The sequence below is a fragment of the Linepithema humile genome, chromosome 1, assembly GCF_040581485.1.
Source record: "Linepithema humile isolate Giens D197 chromosome 1, Lhum_UNIL_v1.0, whole genome shotgun sequence".
Taxonomy (NCBI): domain Eukaryota; kingdom Metazoa; phylum Arthropoda; class Insecta; order Hymenoptera; family Formicidae; genus Linepithema; species Linepithema humile.
In genome coordinates this window covers 42,531,302-42,552,863 of record NC_090128.1, presented here as the reverse complement: position 1 = coordinate 42,552,863, position 21,562 = coordinate 42,531,302, and the positions used below count along the sequence as shown (strand labels likewise).

The 21,562-nt window shown below is 34.5% G+C and overlaps 1 protein-coding gene across 6 annotated transcripts in view; it reads right to left on the bottom strand.

Moving 5' to 3' along the window:
* Positions 1–9: 9 nt before the first annotated feature.
* Positions 10–21,562, bottom strand: part of Cadps (calcium-dependent secretion activator 1) — a 31,325-nt gene continuing 9,772 nt past the window's right edge. For 4 of the 6 annotated variants that reach the window (XM_067354790.1, XM_067354784.1, XM_067354782.1 and 1 more), the window contains 14 exons: positions 16,882–17,471; positions 16,404–16,571; positions 15,187–15,678; positions 14,626–15,035; positions 14,051–14,515; positions 13,293–13,652; positions 12,797–13,042; positions 12,157–12,457; positions 11,130–11,286; positions 10,477–10,952; positions 10,014–10,172; positions 8,996–9,112; positions 8,674–8,912; positions 10–8,454 (listed from right to left, as the gene is read on the bottom strand). In XM_067354790.1, coding sequence (XP_067210891.1) covers positions 8,250–8,454; positions 8,674–8,912; positions 8,996–9,112; positions 10,014–10,172; positions 10,477–10,952; positions 11,130–11,286; positions 12,157–12,457; positions 12,797–13,042; positions 13,293–13,652; positions 14,051–14,515; positions 14,626–15,035; positions 15,187–15,678; positions 16,404–16,571; positions 16,882–17,334 — 4,248 coding nt within the window. In that variant the 5' untranslated portion in view covers positions 17,335–17,471 and the 3' untranslated portion in view covers positions 10–8,249. The remainder of the gene's footprint in view (positions 8,455–8,673; positions 8,913–8,995; positions 9,113–10,013; positions 10,173–10,476; positions 10,953–11,129; positions 11,287–12,156; positions 12,458–12,796; positions 13,043–13,292; positions 13,653–14,050; positions 14,516–14,625; positions 15,036–15,186; positions 15,679–16,403; positions 16,572–16,881; positions 17,472–21,562) is intronic. The other 2 variants (XM_067354798.1, XM_012372608.2) reach the window with 2 other exon arrangements.

Below are 21,562 nucleotides of genomic sequence, written 5' to 3'. Positions count from 1 at the left end.
TATAACATGTTACATTTTGCAACGTATATATTTTATTAATTATGATTACATGTATGCAATTGTATTCTTGCCCCCACATGCAAATTACTTACACAAATGCTCCATAAAAGAAAAAAAAAGATGTTGCGACATCACATAGCCTTTTTCAGCGTGGCATAATATATGGTGCACACAACACGCACGCACGCACGCATGCACCATACTTACTCACTCACTCACTCACTCACTCACTCATTCATTCACTCATTCACTCATTCACTCATTCACTCATTCACTCACTCATTCACTCATTCATTCATTCAGTCACTCATTCATCACTTATTCACTCATTCACTCACTTATTCCCTTACTTACTCATTCACTCGCACACTCGCTTATTTACTCGTTCGCTCACACACACTCTCTCACACTGATTCTCTCACTCTTTGGCCGGTATTCATAGTCCGTTCTTATATTCAAGATCGTCTTAAGCACGAACTTATATTCGCTCTCTTCGTCAGACACAATCTATGTTTGACGAAGAGAGCGAATATAAGTCCGTGCTTAAGACGATTTTGAATATAAGAAGGGACTATGAATACCGCCCTTTTGTCACACATCTCGCATACTCGTTCTTACACACGTGTGCGTGCACGCACGCCCACACTTTTATTTATATATATATGTATATATGTGAGAGTTCATAAAAAATACTTAATCGCTACAAAACATTCATTATTTATGTTGTCATGATCATGGTCAATGTTGCATTTAAGCATTGATCGATTGATTAATTTTTTCTTCTTTATGCGATGTGTAATACTAATCTATAGATCACAGTCGTTTCCACTTTGCAGTCGAGTAAAGAGATGCGATCGATGTTTCGATGAACAAGGGTGAATGTCAGAAAAGTAAAAGAATATGTGTGAGAGAAAGAGAAAGAGAGTAAGACAGGCGGTGGATTATCAATCATTCGTTACCCCAATTAAAGAAGCGATTTTTTTCTTATTTTTCTTTATGGGCTCGAAAACCGATAATAACGCGAAAATTTGAAGTTACATTAACGCGTTATTTATTTACCATAAAATTCGATCGCGCACCTTTCTTTTTTTCTACCTCTCTGTAAGAAAAAATGGAATTAGCGAGAATTTGATAGTTCTGTTCAAATATTTAAAACAAAGAAAAAAGAATGAAAAAAATAAAACCATTCGTAAATGACGTATTTTCTTCCTTTATTTTAAAAATTCAAACAGGAATTAAATTTAATTTAATTCCATTTTTCCCTTACAAGATTTTCCCTTTTCGATCATTTTTCTCTTACAATAATGATGCAACAATGAGGATGCAAGTTACGTGCATGGAATATATGCCATTATTTACAGAAAATGCACACATTCATACTGCGTTTCTTATCTATTCTAGATTTTATAATGCTGGCGATAAATGATGAGGCGAAAAGTTTCCATTATCTTTTCCTTTTTTTTTTTTGTTGTGAAAAACGCATGATTGATGATACCGATAAAATATCGATTATTCGAGCCAATCATTAAGAAGGAATAAAAAGTATTGGGATATGGTGCTCTTTTTTTTAAATTTTTGTTCTAATTTTTTTGTGTCGGACTTTTTATTAACGAGAGAACAACAGTTGAATAGAAGTTAAATCATCTAGACACTGGCTAGAGTAAAAAGACCTTCTCTTCGGCTCAACTAAAGTCGCAATTTTAACGCAAAATAGAGGAGAGAAACAGGAAATTAAAGGACAAAAAGTTTCAGAAAAAGGAAAGAGAAAGAGTAAAAGATAAAGAACAAGAAGGGAAAGAAAGGCAAATAGACGGGCAGAGAGAGCTGGCGACAGAAGTGTTCGGATCGTAGTTCGATCGGTGGAGAATTACTATAGTTGGAATAGCGAAACAGAGACAGATATGTAGATCGATAGATTAATAGACAGGTAAATAGGTAGACAGATAGACAGAAAGAGTGAGAGAGATCAGTTCGTAATTGTCCTAATCTAATTAATCGTAGAATATAGAATTATCAATAGTAAGAGAATAACCACAATAATTATAATAATTCTAACGTCGTTAGCATCAATAATTACAGTATAATAATTTAGCTTTTTTACTTTTGATAACGTTCAAATTCTTTGTATTTCACTTTCTTTTTTCTCCGCCCATTTTTGTTTTCTTCGAGTTTAAACAAACACCTCACGCCTAGACTTTCACCCTTATAGAATTTCGTCACAATTCGTCCTGACAGAAATTATCCTGTTGCGGTACGGTATAAGGCCGCAATTATTTAATCGCAATGATCATGTTTGCTAGTTAGCATGACATCAGTGGCGAAACGTTCAAGCCGCTGCAATATAACGCGCTCAACAAATTTTTTAATTTTCTTTGTTTTTGTTTAGATTATTTTATATTATTTTTTTTGTTTTTAAATATAGAGTTTATACTTTTTAATCTTTAAGTATTTTTATAATCAAGTTTTAATTGAATTTTTAAAAACAAATTGTAGCTAGAATTAAATAAACAACAGAATGTTGTTATATATTTATATTTTTGGGATCTACACTCATCAAACTTGTTAATTTGTAGTGATTAAAGTTATTATAATTTTAAAAAGTTATTCTGAATTTGACTTCTTTGAGATTGAAAAAAGTACTCGATGGTTTTTGAATGTTTAGTAAATAGATAATCATGGCAGAAATGATAGAAAGTAAAAATTTTGCCTAAGATTGTTATTACATTTTATACATTTTATGCCTATTTCAATTTAAAAGAGGAAAGTGCTAAATTGAATTAAAAGTTGAACCTAACAACCTTTATTTAATATGTGATGCTTTAAATCACGGCTTATCAAAAGTAATATTGCTCATTTAGAATGTTGCGCTTTATATAGCTTGACAAAAAAATAGTTTTATCAGATTCATCAAAAACACGTATCGAGATTTAAAAAGTTATATACAGATAATGTAATAATTGTTCTATGCATTAGCGAAAAAATATGTACCTACTCGTCGATTTTTTATGAGAGATGAAGAATAATAAAAGAATAGAATAACATTCTAATAAAGCGACAGAAAGAGTGAGAGAAAGAGAGAAAGAAAGACAGATGGAAAAAGAAAAAGAGAGAGATAAAAAAAGATATGGAAGTAGAAAAATAGAGAGAGAGAGAGAGAGAAAGAAAGAGAAAGAGAGAGAGAGAGAGAGAGAGAGAGAGAGAGAAAGAGAGAGAGAGAGAGAGAGCCTGTTATCGTTCTACTCTGTGAACTTGTGATGCATCAAAAAATAATTTGTCAAGTTCGGAAGTCGACGATGTATTATAAAACGTTGTCTCTTAAAATTTATTATTGCCGCGTGTCAATATAGAACGCGGAGCGCCGTGCATTTTTCTATACAATTTCTTGCTTTCACAATCCCCAGTGCACGACAAATTTCTTTAATTTGTGAAATTTGCGCGTTCCGTTCTCGCGCGTGCTGTTTTTATATCATATAAAAAATTTATATTCGTTACCCACCACCGCTAAAATATATAAACAAATAGTAAATCCCTTGCTGTACGTTTACGCGACTGTTACATTGGATGTATATTGTTTTTCTCTTTTATGTTAAATTTTACCGCCTTATTCGAAATAGGATGAAAAGTATATCCACCGCCAATTAGGCAGTAAAAAAGTCATTGTGAAATTAACAGCTTTATCAAATCTGTATTTATTAGCGTGATTCCGTATTTGGAGTGAATTACGTACAGAGCTTTAAAATGTAATATGCCAAAAATATCTACAAGTTTGAAGTTTGTTTAAATTTTGCAACAAGCTTTGTATCTTTAATTTTGTTACGTTCTTTTTTCAATAATTTGTTGTTCTTGAATGTTTTATGCAAACAACGGAATATATATTGGAACATGACGCAGAAAAGCAAGCTCGAAGGGCTTAAGTCACGACGGCGATTAAAATTCGTTCCGTGTACATTTTAAAAACCAGAAAAGATAAATAAATTTGTAAATAAGATGTTGCGATATAAAATAAGGATTATCAAAGGATATACATTTTTCGTCCTGCTTCGTTGTTATACTTTTGCGTTTGATGCACTTTCAAGAGTATATATATATATATATATAAAGCTAAATAAATATCCATTAATATATGAGCGTTATATCGTAAAATTTTGAAAATATACATACGCCTTGTGATCAAGCAAGGTTTTTTTCCCCAATATATATATATATATAATAAACCTACATCTGTCTGATACAGGACGTTAGAATGTACGACAACACGACAAAAAGATTTTTTTTCGCGATTAAAATAGAATTAAAGGAATTTAAACCGAATCAAAATTCAACCAAATAATTCATTTCTTTTTAATCTAGAAAATTACTCTCAAAACTCTTGAAAAATTTTTGTATTATTTTCTGAGAGCGACTATCATTCAGTAAAGTTTCCCCACTGTACGCACCTATTTGTTTTTCCCGAATAAAGAGAATTCATTTTAGTTTCTTTATATTATAGCGGATCATGCATTATTACATATCGATATCAAATATTTTTGAATAACGAGACTAATATAATAAGAAACAACATAGTATTATGCTCGCTATTTCTGATGGTTGTCAGTGATTATTCGATCGCGACTAATTAATGTGTTTAAATCTTTCTATGTGTATATGTATGTTTAATAAATATAGTACCATCGGAAGAAACTATGAAATTACAATTAGTCCAACAACATATCACAAATACGCTAAAATCCGAGTAGTTTTTTAAGCGCTACGCTGATACCTATTATTTATTGCCGTTCGAGAAACTTTCATCGACTAAATCGTCTATACGAATTATTTGTCAACTAAAATGCGGATTTCACTCCGCGTGCGCGCGATCTGATTTGCGGCATTAAAATATTATCACGGTGTACGAATATCAGCTGTATTGATTTATATATAGAGTGCCTTAAATTCATCAAATATTTTAAACATAAAAATATTTTAAACACATAAATATAGAATCAATTTCCAGTAAAAATTTGCACAAGATATTTTGTTAATATTAAGTTTCAAGACAATATACAACAATATAATAAATTATTATTTTATAATTAATTTCAAATAAACTGTTTCTGATATTTTTATTGAAGTTTAATCATGTAATTAAATTTTTAACGTTAAAAATACTTACAAAAAAGTGGCTCAGAGATTGCCAAAAGAATTGTTATTGAAATATTTCTCTAGATCTTGGCCACTATTTGTATTTTTTTTTTTTTTGCATTAAAAAGCAATAAAAAAAAAAGATTTCTTCTTTCCCATTTTACGAAAAGTTTTTACTGATACGGGAGATTTTTCGTTTTCAATATTAAACGCATGATCGCGTCCAACAAATAACAGTGATTGTATCCAACAATTGAAAAAGCATTGCCTTGTTGGTCGCAAAATTAACTCGATAAATGGTTCGATAATCGCAATTTATTTTCCTCTCTATTTTGTTCTTTTCTATCCCAAATTCTCTGTCTTCCCACCGCGTTTCCTTGTCGTAATACCCAAGTAACATTGCAACCGACCCGAGAATCTTTTTCAGTTTTACGCGAAATACCTATATCTTGTTTTTGCTTTTATCCTTCAACGACTAAATCTGCAAAATCCACTTGCGGTATACAGATTAAGTAAGAAAAACTTGTATTCTGTGTCAATTCAGCTAATATATATACATATACACGCACGTACGTACGTACGTACGTACGTACGTACCTAAGCACGCGCGCACGCACGCACCATATGTACGCACGCACATACGCGCGCGCATATAGGAAACCCTGTATATAAACACATATACATGTAGTATGGTATTAATTGTAGTACATACAAATATAGAATAATTTCTTGTTGAAAAATAGATTAAAATTTTGGAATAAATTCTTTTTGTATGAGGCTTTGTTTTTAAGAAAAGTAATTTTGAAATTTGGTTGAATACATATGCACTCGTATCTATTATACGAATCAGTAAACCGCAATAGGTTACTACTTTTTGACACATAATGTATACAAGATTATAAAATAAACCGTCTGTCAATAAACATTAGTAACGACAACACATGTGTCTCGAATTTTACGTAAAATAATGGCTGGCTTAAAATCTCAGCTGTGTATTTTACTTTCTCAATTACGACTGTCCATCTCTTGAACTTATTATATTAGTTTGCGTAGTTTTACTTTTTTACTATAAATTATAAGAAATAATGGACATCTACCATTTTCACCTTTTATAATATTTCACTGCGTGCACTTATTGATTGTTACACGAATTTTCTAAACTTTGTACTAAAGATTTCTATATTTTTGTATTATTATATTATGTTTAAATTGTAATTATAGGTCTAACACAACTTGCGTAGCTCGATATCCTTTGTGTTTGTATTTATTATTTTATTTATAAAATAAATGTTTTGAGAAAATAAAATAAATCCTTGAATTTTTATAATTTCTTTATTTTATTAATAAACGCGATACAATGCTGGAATTGTCCCCGATTTGCAACGCATTGCTGTGCTTTTCCGCGTTCATGAACTTTTGTTAATGTGGATTGCACTTTTAGGTTTTCAAACACTTGAATGGTTTTTTTCCTAATTGGTTAAGCCTTTAACTATCTGCATTATAAACTAAAGTATCTATAATCCTATAAATAAAATAATGTTGATTTAAAAATTGATGGTATTGCATCGAGTAATCTTGAAGTTCAAGTTCCAATATATGTATACGTAATAGATAAATCTATTACGTAATAGATAAATATATATACGTAATAGATTTATCTGTTACGTAAAATCTATTACGTAATAGATACTACTCCACGATAAATCCAACAATTTTTTTTTGTTTGAAAGTGTCGGATTTCTCGATTAAAATCTAGTAAACCATCATGTTGAAAAATTATGTTTTATAAAAGCTTTAGTTTATGATGCAAATAATCAAAATTTTGATCAATTAAAAAATAAAATTATTCAAGTATTTGAACATCTAAAACCGCTACCCAAATTAACAAGAATTGCGTGAATGAGTCATTGCATAGAAGAGCACAACTATGCATAGAACAATGAAGACAAGAGAGATTTTCAGCATTGTATTCATGAATAAAATAGAGAAATATATATATATATATATATATATATATATATATATATATATATATATATATTACAGAAACTCTGAAATTTGTTTTAATTTCCCAAAATAATTCATTTTGTAATCTTGTGTAGGTACATTCTGTATACATTATGTACAAAAACATAAAAAGTAGTAATCCATAGCGATTTACCAATCGAATAATACAAGTACATATATACTTAATGATATTTCAAAGTTATTGTTCTCAAAAATAAAATCTTGTATGAAAATAATATATTCCAACATTTCGACTCATTTTTTAATAAAAAATCACCGTTTATCAACATGTACCACGATTACCACCGGACTCACTTTCCCTTTCTTTTTTTCTCTCTCTCTCTCTCCCTCTCTCTCATTTTGTGTACGTGTGTAACGGGAGGAGGAGGAGGAGGAGGAGGATACGTGGTGCGTACGTGCGTGCGTGCGTGCGTGCGTACGTACGTGCGTGCACGCGCACACACAATGACGTTGGTCTGGCATATGCGGACCACGACAAAGTGTACGAATACTTCATAATTACACGTTGCATATGCATGTACGTTTATATACATATATCTCTGTTTGTAATATGATTAGATATCTACGCATTTACTCTGGTTTATATCATACGTATTTCCGTACAATCTGACTTTCCGAATATATCTCGACTATGTTTCCAATATTACCTGAGATCAAACATAAATAATAAGCTGTTAATTAAAATTTTACGAAACAAAGTTACATAATTCTCAACGTATGTGTTACGTCTAATATGCGTTATAAAGTCGGAAATTAGTAAACAAAATATATTCTCAGGTAGTCTTGAAATCACCGTAAATCAATAAATAATTTTGTAATTTTGCGCATCACTTCGTGATGAGTGACTAGATTTCTCAAAAAAAAAAAAAAAAAAAAAAATCCGCGATAAAACTGAAACAAAATGTGAGACGATAAAAACCAACTGGTCAATTGTGTCGAATAATCATATCATTTGTTTATGTGGACAACTCTAAATCATTGTACTGCCTATAGAATACTGACTATGCCTTTAGAAGTTTTCCCGTTCGCATTCTCTTATTTAAACGAAGGAACATACTAGTCGAATGTAAGATTTACTGGCAGAATGCTAGTAACAATAACTAGAACCAATTACTGGCTGAGCCGAATTTTGTAGAAAGACCACCGATGCCCTTGCCGAACATGCTTCCAACTTTGCCAACAACATTCGAAGTGACGTTGCTCAGATTGGCTACATAATTTGCGTCTTCCGTTATCGTTTCAACAATCGTCACTTTTGTCTTAGGTCTCTCCACCTCGTCGTCATTGCCATTCTCCGAAAGCCCTCTGCAAGAAGACGAAAATTAAATGAATTTTTTTTGTAATCTCCGTAATAAAATAGAAATAGATATAAATATTTAATATATTTAAATTTATCTAAAACGTTCTATAAAGCAACAAAACTCAATAAATGCAATTAAGCAGAAACAAAAGGAGGGATGAGAACGAAAGAGAAAGTAGGGAAGAAATTCTGCAATATATCATAAAAAAATTAAAATAGCTTACTCTTCGTTCTGAGCGTTCATAGTTAAGGCACAAGTTGCTTCTTCCGTTTTCATTCTATTGTGTACAGTCTGATATGTCTTCGTGTTAAGTTTCTCCTCCATGACACCCTGAAGCTCAAAGTCGTAATAGAGTTTCTTCACAATGTGAGCCAGACAGGTACATTGATACAAATGCAGACTGTGATCGAGTCTCTCGGATAACCAATTACATAACATTTGTATCTGTGCTGTGTACCATTGCTGCAAGCACAAGCCAAAATAAGTCAGTGAAGTCTTTTCTGATTATCGTTCTGATTCCATATTGTTTGCAATGACTTTTTTACCTCGAAGAAATTCAGGATCCATAACTCGTCGAGAACTTTACTGCGAATCTGATCCATGCAATTTCTCGTAAAATTTACATAGGCTTGTCCCATTTCCTTTCCGCTTCCTGATACCTTCTAAAACATAATATATTATATAATACTGTTACGCTCGCGCCGCGGGAAATCGTCGTTCGAAAGCTGCGACGTGTGGGCTGTGAGCTGGCATTGAGAAAGAGTCGCTTAGTAATTTGTAATTAAACTAATGTTGAGAAGCGTCGCTTAGTAATTTGTAAATAAAGTGTCAAAAGTAAAAAAGTTACGCTTGGCCGTGAGGACGCGTTTCGGGCGTGTAGTGGTCATTGTAATTGTTCACGAAAGTTCTGTACTGTGTTGTTCTTAGTTGAATTCTCGTTTAGTTCATTGAAGTTCTTTGCTTAAATATTTGTGTTCTTATTTCTTACGTAAGTGAACTCGCGAGTGATCGTCGCGAGTGCAACGATATATTATAAATATTCTAATAATTATGTTATTAAATTTTTTTTTTCTCACGAAAAGCAAAAAACATCTCAGCCAGATAATTTACATTACTTTACAAAAAATAGGTAATACTTTTCAAAATTGAGCAATTTTCAAATCACTAAAACTCAACGAAAGATCATCACAAAGAAAAAGTTTAAAAAGCATATCAAAGCTTGAAGTTTGTACTTTCATATGCTTTAAATCATTTTTTAAAACTTTTATCTTTATACTTCTAAGCTAAAAAAAGAACATATTGTTTTATTTTTTAAATTACGTATAATCAACACTCGGTAGGTCAATAAAAAAATTTTTCTTACAAAATTTATGGCAAGTGTCAAAAACTACAACATTTTACCTACAAAGCGCGTTTTTTTTTTTTTTTATTTTTTTTTATTTTTGCTGCAATTTTTTTGGCCGAGTTACACAACTTTGAAGCTAAATCTGTATTTTTTACGCTAATGCTACTGATAAACGTTATTTTTCACAAAACATAGGATCATTAAATAAATAGAAATACCGTAAGACTGAGAATGGAGCCGATGAGAGAACCTTCGTCATAACGAGATAACTTCGAGAGTGTCGCTTCCAAAACCGTTATGAGTTTATTAATCATTCCTTGATTCATTCCTGCCGATGTATTTTCGATCATATCGTCAATCTTGGAATGAAACTGATGCTGGAAACAAAATATTAATTGCAATAACAAACAAATATATCTATCGAAAAAAACTAACAGAAGAAAAAGGCTATAAAAACCAAAGCGCAGGTCTCGTAAAAAATATTACAAATTAATACAGAATAATGCTAGCAGCATGGTGTTTAATCTTAATTACTGATTACAACTCTACCAAATTAAAGAGGATCCAAAAATTAGGCTGAAACGGTTTTGTGGTATTATTCTATATCGATTTGTAATATTTTTTACATCTCTACACCCACGCTTTAGTATTCTCTCGAGTGATCAATGACCATGAACTTACCACATCGACGCCATCAATAGTACAAAGCTTGAAACTCTGATTCTTGGCGTCCAAAATAACGTTCACCATAGCGCACATTTCCGACGGTATAATATAATCGGTGGAGATAAAGGTCACGCCCTTCTTTAGCCATTGCTGAAAGGCTGTATCAGTTTTCTGTATACACGACTCCACCATGTCGCAAGCCATTTGCTTTAGTCTCTGCTCGAGATGTTGTCGAAAATCCAGATCGGGCCAGTGCAGCCCGCCGATAAATGATTGCAATGCATCCAACTTCCAGAAGAGATCTTCCGAAGTAGCACAACCATTTCCCTTGATCTCCCAACGCTCTTTTTCAAAACCTTTATGAATTGACTGACTAATTGATGTTTCCATCAAGTCAACGTAGCGCACTACTAAAGGTGCGAACAAGTCACGCAAATGTGTATGGAATCTCCCATTTTTCAAAGTATCTAATTGCGAATTAAATTTCGTTTCTAGAATCCAAAAATTTAAATTAAAAAAAACATGGAACAAATCTAATCTAAAATAAAATTGATTATTGAAAACAAAATTGATTATTGCAGAGTCATATGATTTAGACGGTTATATTTATATTTCTACCGGCGATATATATTTTAAAATATTCATCAAAAAATAACGATATTACTCACCGTCACCCCTGAGATAATCATTTAATATCTGAAATAGTGGGAAGCTATCCCAGGTGTCGGGTGGTTGCACCGAAAGGATTTTGTCCATGTCCGTGGCAAAGTTCCCCCAGAAGATCTCGGAATGCTCGATCATAAGATCGCTAAACCAGGCGAATGCCTGCGGTACAGTGTAGTAGGAGCAGATCGTGAAAATATTGGACGTCGCACATATACGGTGGGCACGCTTTTTCTAGCTCGGGTGATGGGAACGCCACCCTGAGCACGGAGCCCTCGAGTACCCAGAAGACACTACTTCTACTTCATGATATGCGTGAGAGCGGTCGTAAAAATTCGTCATCTTACACGATAAGCGTTTGCTACATTTAGATCTCAACATGATTGTCAACTCAAATGAAATCGATATTGCAATTAAATGGTGACGAGGTTTCTCTCGTTTGCGAAAGATATCGATGAAGAGTAAAAGTGAAATTAAAATTTAATTAAACGCAACAACATGCAAAATGCTAGAATAGATGCATCAATAAACAATTAAATTCTTTTCAAATAAAAATATTATTTTTATACGCATAATTTTTAATAATAAACAATATTTGTTAGCAAAAAAGACTAAAATAATTCTACTTATAATCACTAATTACTTATTATGTGCGTATATTATTTGAAAAGTTCTCGGAATAATGTATAAATGGTATCAATGTACAAATAAGCGTGACAAATTGAAAAAATGTAACAACGTAAAGTGAGATGCTGCTTTTGTTCTTCCGCAAAAAAGTGAACATTTTTCCAGTGCAAACGAATATCTCACATCTGAAATTTAGTTTAATTACGTTAAATAGAAGCAATTTTCGCAATGATGATAAAAGCTCTCTATGCGATTTAATTTATACGACTAAAGTCTATGGAAAATGGGTGCGCGTTTGTCTTCTGAGGAGGTTGCGGATCCTTACCAAATCCGTGTTTCAAAGCATGCTGACCCTCTCTCTCGAGAGCCCCGGAAATTGACACTCAGTTCTAAAAACCCAACTAATACCTCCGAATAATGTTCTTCATTTTGCTGGAGCAGATCGACGCACAGTTCGGCGAGGTGAATGAGATCCTCCAGCTTTTTACTGGGAGGCACGTCCTCATCGTTCAAATCATCTTCAATTTTCGCCTCGATGGCCAGTTTCTTATAATTTACCAATGCTGCATGTTCCAAGCACTTTTTTATGAGCGCCTTTACATCTTCCTGCGGCACGGGCGTCACGCTATCTTTCATGAGGACGCGTTCCAAAAGAGATAAAGTCGCTTTCAACGAACCTTCCGGACGACCGAATGGAAAACTAGTTCTATTGTAAGAAAAAAATATTATTTGCGATGTCTTTCATATTTTAATTGTCACAACTATTATAACATAACATGAATTTATGCAAAAAAATTATTTTGAGAAAAACATCTACCATTAATAAATTTTTTCGCTGTAGCTATTATATTAATACGCACGAATTTATTTCTTCTCTAAATAAATATGTATTATTTTGAAAACTATTGCAATAAAAATTAAGAGAAAAATAATTTAGAAAAATAAAATTGATTAAAAAATTAGTTTTAAAATATGTAGTGCGAACAATTCTTTATGATAATTGTTTTCTCACATCACTAATTTAAGGAGCATTGGGACTACTTGCCTAAAATGAGTAATTTGCCTCTCGAGAATCTGTCTCAGCCGTTCCTTGATTTCTTGAAACTTATCTTTCTCCTCGTGAGTGATCGAGCCTACGCCATCGGCAGATGTTGTATTACCGTAGACATGAGTGGCGCAAAAAGCAAAGCTAAAGTGTATCAACGTCGGATCTATCGTATATCCACGATCCATTCTGTCCAACAAATCGTGCAGATAGCAAAGATGTCGAAAGCACCCACGCACGCCGTATCTATTATTAGAAAACAGTCGCTCAAATCGACATCGCATATATGAAACTAATGAAATAAATTAGCCTCACTCACATTTTTCAGTTACATATGTTCTGATATCTTATTTTTAAATATGCCTGTATTTAATTCAAATTCAAAGGCATATACGTGCTTAATTCAAACTATGCATAAGATATGTAAGATCTATTTTTTTACTGTAAACAATCGGATTAACCGAATTAACGGTTGACAAAACACAAGCTTTATTACCTGGCACAGTATTCGTCCAGCACAAAAACTTGACCGGGCGAGAACCAGCCGAGCGAGCAGTAAGGATCGTTCAGTCTATAGTCTAGGACCAAGTTCTGCAGATACTTGAACAGGGCATGATGCTCAAACTTGCACGGATCAGCGCTGATGTAATCTTCCATACCGTGCTTCTTCGCACGGTCAGCATCACCTTGGATCTTGCTAATGGTGGAATTCTTATCGGCCACGGAAACCGGTGGGGTGGGCTTATGCGACTGTCCGGTCGCCCGGTACATCGCCATCACCCACAGATGACATTCGTTCTCGTCGTCCGAAGCGTACACGATATTGTCGCCCTCGCGCACAGCGTTGAAAAAGTACCTATCGAGTACATGCAATTCATAATTGCGAGTTGTGCACAATATTTGCCAGTTAACTGCAAAATGTCCTGTTCAATTTAAACAATTAACGCAGAAAAATTGAACGCATAAACAAACTGCACTAATTGAATTCTATTCGCTTCCATTCCCAAGTGTTAAGCTCTAATTTTTTATTACAAAGACAATTGAAAACTTTATTATTTAAAGTGCTGTAAAATTGCAAAAAAAAACAAAAGTATGTCCTCACAATATTTAAGATCTAATAAAATTGCGATAAAAAATATAATAACGCATTAATAAAAATTTGTGATGTTACGACGCGACTACGCGACTACTGCGAACATGCTGCTGCTACGGCGGTTAGGTATTTTTCGTTCTCAGCGGGAGGGGAAAATTTACCTTCCGCCTTCTAAATCCATGCCGACCATGAGATTAGCAGAAACGGCCTCGATATAGTCCACTGTATAGCCATCGAGTTGCATCATTTCCGACGGCTCGCTTTTTTTTTCTTTATACGAGCACATCGCAAATGTGTACTGCGAGACCTGGACCAACACAAAGTACCGCTTCTTCCACTTTTTCCATACGGACTTGCCCATCGCGTACAAGTAGCCGCAATGTTTCATGTTGAGTGGTTTGTCCATACGACAGGCGATTTTCATACGTAGATCTTGATCGGCGCAATTTTTAGGTACGGTCATACGGTGCCACTCGGGTAGCTTGCAGGAGAGCGGAGTAGGTCGCAAAATCACCTTGCCCAACTCCTTGTCCTCGAGCGCTAGCATCGCCGGATTTTCGGTGTATAATCTGACCTTGACCACCGGCAAGGGATGCATGGTCGTGAAGTCACCCTGAGTATCCCACCTATAAATAGGACCCGTGGACGAGAATGATGCGGTCGGTCTTGACCTCCCCGTCGAGATATCTCACAATCAGTGATCGGGGTTCCCAATCTTTGATCAATTTTTACTCACATAGGCTTGGAGGCCTCGGCCTGATCGGTCTGCAGCTTCTCGCCGCCTTCCACCTCCATGGTACAATAAACTATTCTATTAGGTGCTAGGCTTTTAAGGCCTTTGACCTCCATTACGACTACTTCCAGCTGGAAGGTCAGACCGACGTCCATTTTCGTCAGCTGGGGATCGGAATCGGCGGAGTCGCCCTCCAGTTTAACGAGGGAGCCCTGACCGCGGCAGCGGGAGCGCTCACCACGATGGTTGTAGCGCTTCAGCTTCTGCAGCCCATATTTGCTGTCTATCGAACCTGTCTTGGAGACCGGTAACGACTCCAAATTAGCCATTAGCAGGTTGATAGACGACTTGAGCTCCTCGATGTAGAGCGACTCCATTTCTTTCAAGAGGAACCTGGGCATGAGCTTGCGATTCTAGGGATAGAAAAGGAACAATCGGCGTTCAGGGACGAGTAGAAGCAGTCTCTCGGTAACAGTGAGAAAGAGGGAACGTGTCTGTATCCAAAATCAAAATTGCATCAAAGTAAAATGAAAGCCGAAATCAAAAAAGCAATCGTCACAGTACCTTTTCCATCTCATTCACTTTCTGTATGCGACCGTCCAGCTCCCTCCTGATGGCGGCAGCCTGTTCATCGGCTGAGTCCAACAGGAGGGCGTTGAACAGAAGCTGATGCTCGAACTTCTTGATGCCAAGAATCTGCTGAAACATGTCATACAGCTGCTCCTTCGATAGTATTAGCTCCGAATTCAGAGACTGCTGTTGCATCCTGGAAGGCCGTTTGGTGTCCTCGTCACCAGTACCTTTTATGATGCAATCAAATTTGGCCATCCAGGACGCAAGCACAGTGTCTTTGTTCACTCCATCGATTTCCGGGAGGCTCCGAATACGCTTCTCAACGTTCTTCTTAAACACCTCGCGGAAGTCGGCTTGGGAGCATGAACCGCTCTGCACCATTTGCATCAAGCGATCCGATTTCAGGAACACATCGCAATAATTCTGTATGGCATTATGAAACGCTTCGTCAGCTATGATCTGCGTCTCGCCTTTCAAAAAACCCTGAAATTTACACGGGCGCGTTTCAGCTTATAAAAACATATACACATCTCGTAATCTGTAATTCTCATGCAACACTCTTCTCGCCCGCAATATTTATCGTGTTAAACTTAATTTGTCATAGGACCGCATCTGCGGTAAACATTTTTAATGAATAAAAAATTTAATCTAAAACGTAAGAAATAATATGTAAAGTTTATAAGAATTCGACTGTGGAAAGAAAATATTTTGACGACGTCAAATGTGGTGATTATATTTATAATAAAAGCAATTTCAAAAACAGTGAGTTCTCAGAATGCTAGCAGACGCACACAAAACTTCATGTGTTACATCATAAAAACCACTTCGAAAGTGAAAATAATCAATACAGCTAATTGTCAATAAAGTACAAGAAGAAAAGAAATGAGTTCGCGACTTTTTATTGTCAAATCTCACAAGTGAAGAAAACAATCTATGGCAATCGATAATTTAATATGATCGTACAGCTTCGTTATATCTAACGAGTAACGAAGGTGAAGGTTGTGTAGTAGACAAGTATAAGACCCTGTCTAAGGCTTCGAAAAGCGACCATCCATCACAAGGGTTTCTTATCTTAAAGTAATAACTATTTAAAGCGTGTATTTAAAGGAGTATTAGACTTTGAACGGTCGTTTTTGAGACCACTTTAAAAAATTGTTTTCTATAAAGTTTAGTTTCTTTTCGACAAAAAAATGTATTTATCCGTTTACCTGAAAACGAGAAGAAATAGTTTCCAATTGTTGCTTCGTCACTTTCATCTGCCTTCTCGTCATATCCATCGGCTGTTTGGCATTAAACGAATAAGCGATGCATCTAGATATGAAGACGTACAGTTGGATCCGAGTTTTCCTCTCTTCTTCTTCTCTTTCTTGCTTATCCTGAGGAAGAAAAAAAAAAATCTCGTATCGACGATAAAGTAATAGAGCGCGTATTGTTAAAAAAATTGTTATCCAATTTCTCTTTGTAAAAGAAATTGGGCCAAGCAAAACGTTTCTTACAATTTTATCATTTGCAATAATTACAGTTTAACTGTAGAGTTCTACTATTTCTAGCATAAAAATATTATTTCTTGGAGAAAAGCAATATTTGATCACTACATACACTGTGTATGTATTATATATATATAATTGCATCAATGCTTCTTTTCGTTAAGACGTAAATTAAAAAGAAAAGCGTGCGTTCCTGTACTTGCAACTCCGCTTCGGTCTTCTCGCTCGCTACTGAGGGAGATGGACTGGTGGGTCTCTGGGCGTAGTTAGCAGCGTCCTGAGTCGCGCTCATCGATGGCGACAGGGAGTTCCTGGCGCTAGCGAGATTGGGCACGTCCAGGCCAGCTCCAGCTGCATCCTGCGATCCCACCGGGACACGACTTCCCGATCCGTGAGCACTCGCAGCGGGCGGGCCCACGTGATTTGGGCCGCCGGGCGAGGCAGTAAGGCCTGAAGCGAGTGAACCGACGCTACCAGAACCCGGACCACTTCCGATGCTACTTCCGGGATGACGGCGAGAACCGTGGGAGCTACCGCTTCCGGCACGACCACCACCGCCGCCGCCGCCGCCGCCGCCGCCGCCGCCGCCGCCGCCATGATGAGTGCTCTGATCCTCCTCACTCTCCTCTTCGGATGAACTTGGATCTATCATCGTCTAAGAATGGATGCTCTAAGAAAGCGCACTCGCGGTCTTCGACCTCCCCCGTCACAGGAGGTCCAGCCGCTTCACGTGATCACGGAGTCGTTGTTCTCTGTTACTTGTGATAGCTGGTCACGCGTTTTTCTAAGCTGAAATAATATTTTGATTATATTTTATATTTCAATATTATAAACAATATTAATTAAAGTAACCGCTGAGAAAAAAGTCATGCGAGTGATATTCTTATAAAAATAAAACTGTTGTAATTTCTTTCTCGAGTATAATGTCGGCTTATTTTATTAATTGCGCGGCGAGTTCAATTTTCTTGATTACGTTAGGAAGTTTAAATTAATTAACCGACTAAACCAATTGTCGCAATTGTTATGTCAGACAGAAGTTGCATGTTAGTAGCAGTACTTATTTCTGCGCGCAATTTGCATTCAATCTTTCATGCAAGAGCTTATTTTGAAAATGCGAACAACAGCTCGCGTAATTGGAAGCCGTCATATGCTAAAGTCAGCAAAGTCATTTATTCTAATCTCGTTGCATCATCACGTGCGAAATAGCAATTCGCAATTCGACATTGGGATTGCGCGAGTTTTTCGTGCCTTGCGCTCATTATGAAAGTTCTGAAAGAATTCTCAGAGCATCAGACGAATGAAGAACCTTAATTCCGTTTTTCTATTAAGGTTTCGAAGCAAAAATCCGAGAATAAATCTTTGATTAAGACATGCCCTATCGTTGAAACGCATTCATGGCTATTCCATGATTAAAGCGGCAGCAAAAAAATCAGCTATGCATCCTGGCAGAAACAGAAATTTAATCTTCGTAATACGATGGAGAGGTGACTGAATTTATCGGCTTACAGTAATTTGCGCGTGCGACTTTGGCGAACATATCAACCTAAACACTTCGTTGGCGAGACGCGTAAAATTAAAAAAGATCAGCGTATTAGCTCCCGTCGGCGAAATATTAATTATAATTGATGTTTTAAAAAATTCGTTGCTTTTCTTAAAATACTATCAAATTGGTTCGAGTAGATTTTAATCAATTTTTTACAAGAAAATTTATAACGCTGGATAAGTATAAAGAAAGTTCTTCTTGAAGAGAAAGATAAATTTTATATAGAGAATCTTTCCCGGATTTTTTCCGTTTTAAATATTTATTTCACTAGTTCTGAGACATTCCTGAACAAAATAGTTTATTTTAAAATAACGTCATTCTGTTAATCTTACAATTTCGTTCCATATTTTATAACTTAAGTTACATTTTCCAAATAAAGATTTTTTTATTCAAATAAAATTTTATCAGATCGAGTACAAATAAATAAAAATTAAACGCAATAGAACTGTAAAATCAAATTGATGTAAATATTGAATTTACTAACAAATAAATCTTAATTCAATAAATGTTTAAATGTTATTACGCAATGCGTTGGTGTAATTATCACATTTGACATATTAAATTTCGAATTTACGAGATATTTCAAGATAAGTGCAAATATCTTCTCTCAATAGCATAACGTTCTAGGATGATTAAACAAGCTACATGCAGATACGTGTTGCAACAAAAATAGATAGTTTATTACAATCCCAAATTTTGAAAAATTTTTTTTAATACTTATTGCTTGCATGTAACGAATATTAATTTGACAAGTTGGTTGATGAATTGCTTTAATTTGCTATTCATTTTAAAATAATATATTTTTCTAATATTCACTGCATTTTAATTAAATCTTGAGAATAATTTTATAAAGAAATAAATTTTTTAAAAAAGATTTTGTAAAAAAACTTATAATTATATGATTTATTCTTATCTAGAAATTAAAAAGAATAAGACATAAAAATGTATTAATTTTTTATGAGTAACTTTAATATTTAATGTCAATTTATATTACTTTTACAGAAAATAAGGTTACTAAATGCACACGTGCAGCATTGATAAAATGATTTGCCCAATATTACTTTACTTTAGACCTATTTCATTGCGCTGTTGATCATTTTCTATTACATCACATTTGTGTCAAATATTTATATAATATTACAACATCGTCGTTTTCCCTAAATCACTTTTCAGTTTTTATAGATTTTTTGTGCAAGTGTTTTTGTACAAACAGACCAATTCACACAACAACAAAAAAAAACATTTCTTTTAAGCCGTTCTTACTGATTTTTATGGGTTTTATCCGGTGCATACGTAATATAATATATCATGCAACGCAGTGCTACATATTTAACAGCATATAAAGCTTTATTGCGCTTGAAAAAAAAAAAACTTGATTAACTAGCGACAATTATATATAATTTAACCGCAGAGAAGTCGATAAGAATTCGATAAGGAATTTCCGGCTGATGAAATTGAAATGAAAGAAGCTCTCCACATATAAAAAGATCGAAAGGGAGTTCACGACCGAACATGAAAGCACACTACGATCCAGTTCCTTGAAAAAGGAGAGAGACGAGCTCGTGTGTGCGTAGATCTCGTTTGGAATTTTTCCAGACGCGACAATCGATTTCCGCGTGCAATACTATGCGCTCCGGCGCGAGAGCAGGAAGCAAACTGGAACGGAAGAAAGACGTGCGTGGCCGTCACAGTGCAAACATATCGATTATCTACAGCCGTCCTTTTGCCTTTTTCCTCTCTTTTTCTCTTGAACTAGATATCTGATTCACTCGCACGACGTGCACACATCACGGACACGTGTATACACGACATCGCATTAACGTTGGACGAATGAATAGAGTTATTCTACTGTTCTGGAAAATCAGTGAAAATTATAAAATATTGGAAAAAATTTTTTTCTAAAGCATGATAAAAATTAAATGAAAAAACTTTTAATCTTTTTATTCGTCTTACGCGAAATGTTATCAAGGATTATATCTGATTAATTTTTTTGCTCCGATTTTTTGTTGGAAATCAATTTTCATTTAGCGAAACTTCCCTACGTGATCATTCACGCAATTTTTTAATATATGTTTTATGAAATAAATATCTATAACTATTAAAAAATGTTATTATTTGTATTATATTTTTTAAAATATTAATTAAAAATATGTTGTCCACTTTTGGAACTTCAAATTTTTACTTTGTCATTCTTACAACGGACAGTAATAAAAAGTCTTATCCGCAGAGAGAATAAATTTTAAATATTCAAAATGTCAGTATTAATCATCATAATGTAGCTGGAAAAATATAATAAAGATAAAATAAATTATTTTTACAGTACATATAATATAATTAATAACGCATGTAACATAATATAATTTAATTAATACAATGACACGAATCGCGTAACTTCTTATTTAATTTTTTCAAATAAAATAGCGTAAGTTAATACGCAATCGACTTTCTGTCCTATAATCGTTATTTACGGTAACAATCTACGCGTTTAGCTCGCATACAAAGGCATGTGTATACGAACATGTTAATGCCTAACCCAGAAATGCAAATGTTTCCGCCGTTGTAAACGTTGATACCGAAGCGTGCGCGATTCCTGGGCCGAGAAAGTGAAATACCGCGGGTCCGAGACGTAAAAGCGGAGCCCCAGTCAATGTGGAACAACGTGTAGTGGTTATCAGATACGCGCTCAACACGGTTGCACACACAATGAATATTTAGTGATACGAAGTAACGTCTAACGTAAGGGGATTTGGAATAAAGTAAAATAATGGTATAGTCATCCAAATAATTTGAAAGCAAAAGCAGCATTACACTAAGAAATGTGAAACATTCACATTAAATTCTTGTTTAATAAACAATTGCTGTTACGAAAAGTAATTGCTAATTATTCACGTTAAAAATAAATAAACGGTCCCTATTTGATCAATTACATAAACTTTACAGTCATAATGTTATATGCAATTTATTATCAATCACGTCTATTCTGATTATTACGTTCATGTTTCTCCAAAGTTATCCATAGTAATCCAGGATTAGTGTTAGAAGTCTTTATTGCAAAGAAAATATAATAATCGAACGTTAACAATTTCGTTTTTGCTGATAAAAGTTGTCTCTTATAGTGGCAGGGAAAACATAGTGCTATGTAAATATTTATTTTTCATCTATTCTGTTATATCCTGCATATTTCATATACGAAAAATATGATGATGTTTGTTGTAATACAAAGTGGCGCAAAAGTCATAAAGAAGCTTAAAACGCTCATATTTTTTTTTTAGATTTTATTTGTTTTATTTATTGTTTCGGAAATAAATGGAAAATAACAATGGAAATTTAATTAAAC